Source organism: Brachyhypopomus gauderio, unplaced genomic scaffold, assembly GCF_052324685.1.
Source record: "Brachyhypopomus gauderio isolate BG-103 unplaced genomic scaffold, BGAUD_0.2 sc245, whole genome shotgun sequence".
Classification (NCBI taxonomy): domain Eukaryota; kingdom Metazoa; phylum Chordata; class Actinopteri; order Gymnotiformes; family Hypopomidae; genus Brachyhypopomus; species Brachyhypopomus gauderio.
The window spans coordinates 139,172-149,847 of record NW_027507066.1 but is presented as its reverse complement, the minus strand read 5'-3'; the positions used below and the strand labels follow the sequence as shown (position 1 = coordinate 149,847).

Here is a 10,676-nt window from a genome sequence, read left to right as displayed (position 1 = left end):
TGTGTTTGGGTGGTGTGGTTGGGAGGTGTGGTTGGGTGGTATAGTTGGGTGGTGTGTTTGGGAGGTGTGGTTTGGGTGGTGTGTTTGGGTGGTGTGTTTGGGAGGTGTGGTTGGGAGGTGTGGTTTGGGTGGTGTGTTTGGGTGGTGTGTTTGGGTGGAGTGGTTGGGTGGTGTGTTTGGGTGGTGTGGTTGGGTGGTGTGTTTGGGTGGTGTGGTTGGGTGGAGTGGTTGGTTGGTGTGTTTGGGTGGTGTGTTTGGGTGGTGTGTTTGGGTGGTGTCTTTGGGTGGTGTGTTTGGGAGGTGTGGTTGGGAGGTGTGTTTGGGAGGTGTGTTTGGGTGGTGTGTTTGGGTGGTGTGGCTCTGTGATCAGGGTGCTAGCCAATGTCTCTGCGGTCCCTGTGATCACGCACAGCTTGGGGAGGGGGTGGTGTTTAGGGCAGAACAGGTTGAGGAGGGTCCCCAGGTTGAGGCTACATCAATCTGCCCTGCTCAGGTGCCTTGTGCTCCCTGCCCCCACAGTAAGACATCAAATATGCAGATAATTGGGGGAGGGGGGTGCATGTGAAATATCGACTGAAGGTTTCACTCCATCACACAGACCCTCACACACAAACACACAGCGTTACGCTGAACACCGTATCAGCTCTGTAGGACTGATGTGGTGGTGAGTACCTTGACCTAAGGCACCGTCTGTGTGTGTGTGTGTGTGTGTGTGTGTGTGTGTGTGTGTGTGTGTGTGTGTGTGTGTGTGTGTGTGCATATCTATGTATGTCTGAGTGTGCGTGTGTGACTGCATGCGTGTGTTGTGAGAGACAACACTTGGACACACTCATTCATACACACTGTCCCTGCCTGGCTGGAGTGTGTGTGTGTGTCTGCCTTGCTGGAGTGTGTGTGTGTCTGCCTAGCTGGTGTGTGTGTGTGTGTTTCTGCCTAACTAATGTGGTGTGTGTGTGTGTGTGTGTGTGTGTCTGCCTAGCTGGTGTGTGTGTGTCTGCCTAGCTAATGTGTGTGTCTGTGTGTCTGTGTGTGTGTTTCTGCCTAACTGGTGTGTGTGTGTGTGTGTGTGTGTGTGTCTGTGTGTGTGTTTCTGCCTAACTGGTGTGTGTGTGTGTGTGTGTGTGTGTGTGTGTGTATTTACAGGTGGCCAGGAGTAGAAATTGTGCCTGAATTAATGATTTTTATAATAAAAAGAATCAGCCAGTGACATTTAGTGTTTGTTCTGCTCTCTGATGGACAGAACACATTTCTGAGGGTTTGGGGTAGTCAGAAGAAAGAAGAGTTTCCCACAGTGGAAGCACAGATGAGGAGAGGAGAAGATGATGTGGAGAGGAGAGAAGGGGAGGAGGTGATGAAGAGGAGGAGGAGAGAAGGAGGAGATGTGGAGAGGAGAGAAGGGGAGGAGGTGATGAAGAGGAGAGGAGGAGGAGATGTGGAGAGGAGAGAAGGGGAGGAGGTGATGAAGAGGAGGAGGAGAGGTTTGTTGACACACTAAGGATATTCTAGCAGCTGTTTCTCTTTCTGTTGTCTCCAATGTCATTTCTCCATCTTGTTCAATAAATGTTCAGAATCACTGATTACAAAACAAGGTGAAGACAGTTTGTCACTTTTTGGATTTGCTGAGGAAGAAGATGTATTGTTAGCACACAAAGTGCTGAGCGTGTGGATTTCACACTTCCACATGCTCCATATTTACTAGGTTAGATAAACATTCTGTACTGAGATCCAATTTTTGACTAGTGTATCTTCTTGTTTTTAAACCTCCGAGTGGTATGATCAAAGATGTTAGCCTGCAGATGTGGTAGTTTAATGATCTAGAGACCCCCAGTGCACCGCTCACATTATGGAATAACTTTTTTAAGAACAAGTCCAGATGCGTTATGTCAACTAGCTCAACTAGCTAAAAACTAAATTAACATAAACAACTGTCCTTAATCACATCATCTGGTAAACCTTAAAGTGTTGCAGTCTGACCCAGTGGCTAAACCTGAACATTGGGGTTCAGAGTGTGATGTAAGAGATATTAAACATGCCTCATGATGAACACCATGTCTGGCAAATGCGTGCGCTGAATGTATTGAATGATTGCTCCATTTGTCATAATTAAATATTAATGCAGTCAATACTGCTGGAATTCCTGTGTGTGGAATTGGATGATTGAGCTGGTGTTGATCTGCACCCTGCTGTCTGCTGCCGTAGAAGAGGTGAGGTTTGGGTGTGGGAAGCGGCTCTGTCCTGCACGCGGGGCGTTAGCGCACATCCTCCTGCACCGCACACACGCGGCTTCGCCCCACACACCACACGCTCCGCACCGTCTCATCCGATTAGCCAAAAAAAGAGAGGTCGTAGGTCACCAAAAGCAGCCAAGCTCACGTTATTTACAAAAGCCGTGCTAGAAGACTGAGTGGTTATTGCATGCCTGGGTCAGTGCGGTTAGCCTCTATAGCTCCAGTCTGCTACGTGAACAGGTTGAGGTACCTTATTGAGCAGTGTAGAATAAAATCTGAGTTCAAGTGTATTTAGACTAGAGGCTGTGGTTTCCTTTGACAATTTTAGCCCGTTTTAAAAGTGCTGAAATAAGACCCATCATTAAAAGAGTAAATCACAAACACTCAGCATTCAACAACCTGAGAAGCTTCCAGATAAATGAGACTTGTAGCAGTATGTGAGTGGGACTGCGTGTGTAGGCTGTGTGTTGTCTAAGTGTAAACGTGATGACCTGGGAATGTGATTGGACAGTACTGCAGGCTCCGCCCAACACAGGCTCCGCCTTGTTTCTATTCAAATGGAAGGCAATGGAGGACGAATGCAAAAAAAATCCACAGAGGAAAAAAGGACTGGTGCAATGGGACAACTGTGTGTGTGGAAGCAGGAGGTGCTGGCGTCCTCTCTGAGATGTTGGCGTCCTCTCTGAGACGTTGGCGTCCTCTCTGAGGTGCTGGCGTCCTCTCTGAGGTGCTGCAGGGGGACTCGGACAGCTAGTTTGCCCTTTCATGCATCTCTCGTGGTTTAATTCCTCTCAGCAGGGTCTTCTCTCTGTGACGCATGAACCAGTGCAGTTTGGTCTCAGGCCTGACAGACTCCAGGGTTCTGTAGAACTCGGACACTGCGGAGCGTGTTGTGTGTTCTCCGGCTGCTCTGTGTCTGAACGTCCCAAAAATTTAACACGGTATGCAAAGCTTGATGGGTACCTTTCATTCCTTAAGGTGAAGCAAAGGTTGGAATGGATTATTGTTTCCAATGACTTGAGTTCTTTGGAGGTTGGAAACGACTGTGTGGCATTCGGTCCAAAACTTAAGACCTTCAGAAACCTTAGACGGACCTTTACCTATAGCCTTTCGTGTTTTACTACCTACTAATGTTACATATGCAGTCAAATCATTGTTCTAGAACAGTGAATATAGCTGGCTATTGTACTAGTCACTTCATGTCTTTGTCTGTTTTGTCAGGTCTTTTTATCAGAACCGTTTCTAGACTGTGTTGACCCAAAGGTGCTAGAACTCTGCTGGAGGTAGCAATGCTCCTCACAGCAGCGCAGAGCTCATTTCCTCCAGGATAGAGATCTACCTGCCCTCTGTGTTAGTGAAAACCCCTCACACCTCTGCAGTGCGGTGGTGTATTAGTGAAGACCCCTCACACCTCTGCAGTGTGTTGGTGTATTAGTGAAGACCCCTCACACCTCTGCAGTGCGGTGGTGTATTAGTGAAGACCCCTCACACCTCTGCAGTGCGGTGGTGTATTAGTGAAGACCCCTCACACCTCTGCAGTGTGTTGGTGTATTAGTGAAGACCCCTCACACCTCTGCAGTGCGGTGGTGTATTAGTGAAGACCCCTCACACCTCTGCAGTGTGTTGATATGTTAGATGTGTATTCAACACTCTCAGCTTCCTGCATGGCTGCATCACGTGTCTCAAAGATGCTGTATGTTTAGGCCCTTAAACATGTGTCTAAAAAGCTTGAATTTTGTATGGAGGCTTTGGGCTGTTGCTTTAGCCCAGACTGTATGTACAATGTGTGTGTGTGTGTGTGTGTGTGTGTGTGTGTGTGTGTGTGTGTGTGTGTGTGTATGAGTATGTGTGTGTGTGCGTGTATGTATACACGTGTGTGTGTGCGTGTATGTGTGTGTGTATGTGTGCACACATGCATGTATATAGCTGTCAACTCTGCCTCAGCTTTATTAAGTTTCACTTGACACACTCTCCACTGTGTTAATTAATTTGTGTAAAGCAATGTCTAGGGATCAGGTTCTTTTTGGTTTGCTAGGTAGCAAAGTGGCTAACTTGCTAGATAATTTACTTCTGAACTGATTCACTTCCCTAAGTTAGCAAGTTAGCTTATGTGCTTTCTAGGTACCTTGTTAACTAGTTTGCTGAAATGTTGTTGAAGGGCTTAGCATGACATCTTTAACTTAATATTAAATGTTAGAAATGTTGCTAACTATTTAAGTCGCTAAGATATTTTGTGATGAAGAAATACTTTGATTACAGAATGCAGCTGATAGAAATGAAGTTACATATTTACTAATTGTGGACTATTACGGATATCTAACTAATGTTTAAGATCACATTCTAGTGTTCTGTTGTGTTCGCTCCGTGCAGTATGAGAGAGGAGATGTGCCCTAGCGTGGATGGGGTGTTGGTGGGGATTCTGTCCAGCTTACAGTCTCTAAGGCACATGCAGGTTTTCATCTACAGCGTAAGTGCACCCAAGGTGGTAATTCCCAGGTCGGCCATCTTAGTAGCTTCAAAAACTGAGCATGGGTATCAATGGTGACATACCATCCATTATATATACGGCCTGTGGTTTAACCACTGTGAGGATGTTTAAGGAGAGGTGTTGGGAGGTCTGGCTGGTGTGGGCATGTTAGGATTGTGTCTGTGTGCATCAGGGACCGGAAATTCCCAAAGCTTCCTCAACACACTGGAACATCTCTGGTACTTCACGTTTATAAACCCTGCCAGCTCTCCTAATGTGTTAACTAGCGAGTGCAGTTTATTAAACAGAGAGAGCAGCAGAAAAAGTGAGAGAGGGAGAAAGAGGGAGAGATATACAGAGAGGGAGAGAGGGAGGAGGGAGAGAAACAGGGAGAGAAAATGCGAGAGAGGGAGAGGAGGGAGAAAATGCGAGAGAGGGAGGAGACATGTTTAACTCCAAATGTGTGTTGGCTGGTTTTTGTGCATTAATCCTGTGCTGAGCTTTTGCTCTGCACTGTAAGCGGAAGTGCACATGTGCCAAAAGCTGTTTAATTCACCTTTAAAAGCTCCTTTTCCTAAAAGGTCTCAGCCCCGAGAGAGCCGAGCTGCGTGGCGAGCCATGTTTAACCAGATGCAACAGCAGCATTCCAGGAAGTGCTTTGCTGTTCTGTATTTACATTATTTTGTTTCTGGGTCTGGGGGAAAGTCACGCCGTCACTGCGGAAGGAAATATGAGGGAGAGAACGAGCAGGGATCGATATTTTATTTGAACATCTCCAGCGTCACCTGGTTCCAGATCACAGGGCGGGATGTTCATTTACTTGAGCCATGTGATACTCTGCCGTGAATTCCTGATAAGAAAGCAACCGTTGAACTGCCCCCTTTAATCTCTGACAGACACTTCAGAGTGATCAATAGTTGTCACTGTTTTTCCTTCCTCGGGAGGACCCAGATTGTTTACACTCCTGCCTCGTTTGCTCATTTTTTTTCGTTCTGCCCATTATTGTTCCAATTAGTCGCTCTGGAGACGGGAGGAGCTGGCGGGGCTGCTGACCACCTGCCATTTACATGGAGCCTTGGGTGGAGCAACCTTTGACACCAACTTATTACGGTCAAGGGGTATGAAAGCACAGCGGACCAGAGGATTAAGAGGTGTGCAAATGGTGGTAGCGAGAGAGAGAGAGAGCGTGTGAGAGAGAAAGTGACTGAGCATTTGTGTGCGGGAGAGGGAGAGGAGAAGAGAAAGGGAGTGTGAGTGTGTGTGAGAGGGAGAGGGAGGGAGAGAGAGAGAGAGAGAGAGCGTGAGAGCGCAGCACGCAGGGGAAGTTAGCACTGCCTTTTGCACGCGTAAAGGAAGTAATGACAGTGTTGCTTGAGTCCTGAATTATTAAGCAGGTCCTGTTTCATTCAGTGTTCGCGCTGTGTGTTGGTGTGCAGCAGTAAAGGCGAGAGCAGCGCGGACTGCTGTGCTGGGCTTGTTTATTTCTTTGACAGCTGTATTAGTGCTGATAAGCAGCACCGGTGCTGATCCGGTACTCCGACACTCCAACGCGCAGCTGGAGAGAGACGCAACTGGACCAGCAGGACCAGGACGACCGAGACGGCAGGAGCAGCTCTCTCTCTCTCTCTCTCTCTCTCTCTCTCTCTCTCTCTCCCTCTGCCTTTCCCCCCCCCTCTCTTTTTCTTTCTGCTTTCTGGAGTTGAGATCTTGTGTGTCAGAGCGCACGCCGAGCACGGAGGAGAGCCTTCGTCTAGCGGAGGAGCAGTACTGACACTTCTCGTCCAAGCAAGAGTCGACCCGGCTGCCCACATGCCGATCGAATTTGTTTGCAAAATCAAGTTCGCCGAGGAGGATGAGAAGCAGAAAGACAAACAGGATGGGGACAAGGAGAGCCTGATCGTGGAGAACCCCAGCCCCCCCCGCCAAGGACCTGGCCGGCTTCGCCAGCTCCTGCTCTCTCCACGGGATCAACCACATCTTCGTGTCGGGCCGGCTGGGCGTGCGGCAGGCCCTGTGGGCGCTGGCCTTCCTGCTGGCGCTGGGACTGTTCCTGTATCAGGCGGCCAAGTCCGCCATCTCCTACCTGGAGCACCCGCACGTGACGGCGCTCAACGAGGAGGCCAGCGCCGAGATGGTCTTCCCTGCCGTCACCATCTGCAACATCAACCGTTTCCGCTTTTCCGCCCTGACCGACGCGGACATCTACCACCTGGCCAACCTCACGGGCCTGCCGCCCAAGAACAAGGAGGGCCACAAGGCCACGGATCTGGACTATCCTGCGCCGGACATGCAGGACATCTTTAACCGCACCGGACACCAGCTAGACGAGATGCTGAAGAGCTGTAACTTCAGTGGTCAGAACTGCTCTGCCGAGGACTTCACCGTCGTGAGTTCAGGGGCATGGTGGTGTGTGTGTGTGTGTGTGTGTGTGTATGTGTGTGTATGTGTGTATGTGTGTGTGTGTGTGTGTGTGTGTGTGTGCGTGCGTGCGTGCGTGTGTGTGTGTGTATGTGTTAGGAATCTTTGTGCAGAGTTATTTGAAGTTTTGTGAAGTTGAGTGGTGACTTCACGTCTTGACAGGGTCGCTGCTGGTCTGTTGGTAACTTCTCATTCTACACGCTTGTGCTTTAGCCACTGCGCACAAACACACTTGTGTAAGAGCCGTTGTGGAAATGCTGTTATGAGTTAGGGACCTGGAGTTAACAGTCTCACGGTCTGCACATGCGGTGCAGGAGAGAGGCAACACTGTGCTGCTGTTGTGTGGGTGTGTATCAGCTGGGTGTTGGGGACACATGATCGTTTGGAGTCCGTCGTGGTAATCCTGTGTGCAGGAGTCTGATCATGTCTGAGCTGGGATTCATAATTTGTTGGTGGGAATTTGAGCCTGTGATCACTTTCAAGAGAAAAACATACGATTGTTTACTTCTCCTGTGCTATTCTACCTGTGGAGGGCAAACACAGACACACACAGGGCAGCACTGTCATACTGTCATATTCTCTCTCTCTCTCTCTAACCATACTCATTCTCTCTTTCTCTCTCTCTCTCTCTCTCTCTCTCTCTCTCTCTGACTAATATTCCTCATTGTTAGATTTAATGTCTTACCACTGCATATATTAAATATTTTAAAATAGACATACATGACTTTTGCATTAGCTAGATTGACCTCAAGAAATAAAATAATTTATTACACAGTTGTTTTAGTCTAGTGTAGAAGGATTTCTCTCTTTCACTCTCACCCTCACTCTGTGTGGGTGTGCGTGCGTGTGTGTGTGTGTGTGGTAATACAGGGGTATCTCATAGTCTCTTGGTGTAGGTTGCTTCGATTTAGCAGTCCTCGGGGGTTAGAGCAGTGTGTGTGTGTTTGTGTGTGTTGTGTATGTGTGTGTGTGGTCAAACAGGGGTCTCTCATAGTCTCTTGGTGTAGGTAGCTTTGCTTTAGCAGTCCTGGCAGGTGTGTGTGTGTGTGTGTGTGTGTGTGTGTGTGTGTGTGTGTGTGTGTGTGTGTGTGTGTGTGTGTGTGTGTGTGTGTGTGTGTGTGTGTGTGTGTGTGTGTGTGTGTGCCTGCACAGAGACCCTGAGCTGTGTGTTCCAGAGAGCAGCCAACACTTTACTGCGCTGCACACAAAGGCTTTATGTCTCTGCACAGTTGTGTTATCTGACAATTCAAGCTGACAATAAGAATTACACATTGCCACCTAGAGGTTTCTGCAAAAAATGTTTGAGTGATTGATTGATTGATTGTGTTTGAAAACTCTTTAGCGTTTGGCCATGGTGCAGCTGCAATGTCCGAGTGGAGGGAACTTAAATAAGTTAAATTAGAGGCAGAACTCTCAGACGTGTGTTTGCTTGATTTTATTTTGCATGTATCGGAGAAGAGGAGTGAGAGTAGACTCTCCTGTCAGGCCCAGATCTGTGGGGTTTCAGGGACACGAGCCTCTTCTGTGTGGAGGAGCAAGTTCTCCAAACCTCTACGTTCTTCCTGCCTTCTCTGTGAGCTGCAACTGACTACCTGTCACTTAGATTTGTTATAGGCATCTTGGTGTCTTCACGCATGACTTGTCACTTCCTGCATCCTATGGGCAGAAAGTGTGTGTGTGTGTGTGTGTGTGTGTGTGTGTGTGTGGTGAGGGGGGGGTAGGTTGTTGGGGGGTGGGCGGTTGGCTCTCTTCAAAAAATTTACAGGGGATATCAATAGAGCTTTGAACAGATGTTAAAATCTGCCTCACAGCTTTATGAATCTCATCACACACACACACACACACACACACACACACACACACACACACACACACACACACACACACACACACACACACACACACACACACACACACACAGAATCCCTCTTTCACCTTTACACTGATCACATTAACTCCACCTGGTGTCTGCGGGCAGCTCCAGGATATTCAGAGGGGCTGTTAGTACATCTCCACCTGACAGGAAACCTCACATGTCATCAGGGAGGATGGAGGTGTCGTGATCATACGCAGCACACGCACATCCTAGACGTATCGGCAGAGTTGGGGGAGGAGGGGCAGGGGGGTAAGGGAGGAGGGGCAGGAGGAGGGGCAGGGGGTAAGGGAGGAGGGGCAGGGGGGTATGGAGGAGGGGCAGGGGGGTATGGGAGGAGGGGCAGGGGGGTATGGGAGGAGGGGCAGGGGGGTAATGGAGGAGGGGCAGGGGGGTAATGGAGGAGGGGCAGGGGGGTATGGAGGAGGGGCAGGGGGGTATGGGAGGAGGGGCAGGGGGGTAATGGAGGAGGGGCAGGGGGGTATGGAGGAGGGGCAGGGGGGTATGGAGGAGGGGCAGGGGGGTATGGGAGGAGGGGCAGGGGGGGTAATGGAGGAGGGGCAGGGGGGTATGGGAGGAGGGGCAGGGGGGTATGGGAGGAGGGGCAGGGGGGTAAGGGTGGAGGGGCAGGGGGGTAAGGGTGGAGGGGCAGGAGGAGGGGCAGGGGGGTAAGGGAGGAGGGGCAGGGGGGTAAGGGAGGAGGGGCAGGGGGGTAAGGGTGGAGGGGCAGGGGGGTAAGGGTGGAGGGGCAGGGTGGTAAGGGTGGAGGGGCAGGGGGGTAAGGGAGGAGGGGCAGGGGGTAAGGGTGGAGGGGCAGGGGGGTAAGGGAGGAGGGGCAGGGGGGTAAGGGTGGAGGGGCAGGGGGGTAAGGGAGGAGGGGCAGGGGGGTATGGGAGGAGGGGCAGGGGGGTAAGGGTGGAGGGGCAGGGGGGTAATGGAGGAGGGGCAGGGGGGTAAGGGAGGAGGGGCAGAGGAGTATGGGAGGAGGGGCAGGGGGGTAAGGGAGGAGGGGCAGAGGGGTAAGGGTGGAGGGGCAGAGGGGTAAGGGTGGAGGGGCAGGGGTTAAGGGAGGAGTTTTTTCTATATTCACATATCAAAATAAATAATAATATTTTTTAGATTATTATCATTATTAGGAACGTGTGCATGTGTGTGTGTGTGTGTGTGTGTGTGTGTGTGTGTGTGTGTGTGTGTGTGTGTGTGTGTGTGTGTGTGTGTACATGCATACCAGGAGCAGAGCCTAGAGTTCATAACTAATTTATGTTTTGCATTCATATGCATTGTTTTGCATTCATGGGAAGGAAAACACTAACATTGGTTACAGATAATGTCTCCTGTGAATTATTCCTGGAAAACACATGTGTGTGTATGATTTAATGTCACAGCAATAATTGAGACTGTTTTCACCTTTATTTGCTTTTTTTTTGTCTCTGTGGGATATAATTAAAATGTTGCATCATTATTGATTCATGTTAATTACTCACAACAGAAATCATAACAAGAAACTAAGACATAATCTAGTATAAACACCTGAGTGTGTGTTCACCACCCCTGCAGAGCTGCTGATCTGAGCGGGTGAGGACGTAGCAGAGCCATGAGCTCCGTGTGTTTGGTCAGTGTGTTATCACACTGTGATCCCAGCAGATGCCCCCAGGCTGGGTTCTGAGGGTTAACAAAGTGACTCTGGAGT

The 10,676-nt window shown here is 49.6% G+C and overlaps 1 protein-coding gene across 1 annotated transcript in view; it reads left to right on the top strand.

Moving 5' to 3' along the window:
• The first annotated feature begins 6,056 nt into the window (after positions 1–6,056).
• The window catches only part of LOC143504254 (acid-sensing ion channel 4-A-like), a 115,795-nt gene continuing 111,175 nt past the window's right edge, over positions 6,057–10,676 (top strand). The window contains 2 exon segments of the mRNA XM_076995765.1: positions 6,057–6,609; positions 6,611–7,081. Of these exon segments, the coding sequence (XP_076851880.1) occupies positions 6,505–6,609; positions 6,611–7,081 (576 nt within the window). The 5' untranslated portion in view covers positions 6,057–6,504.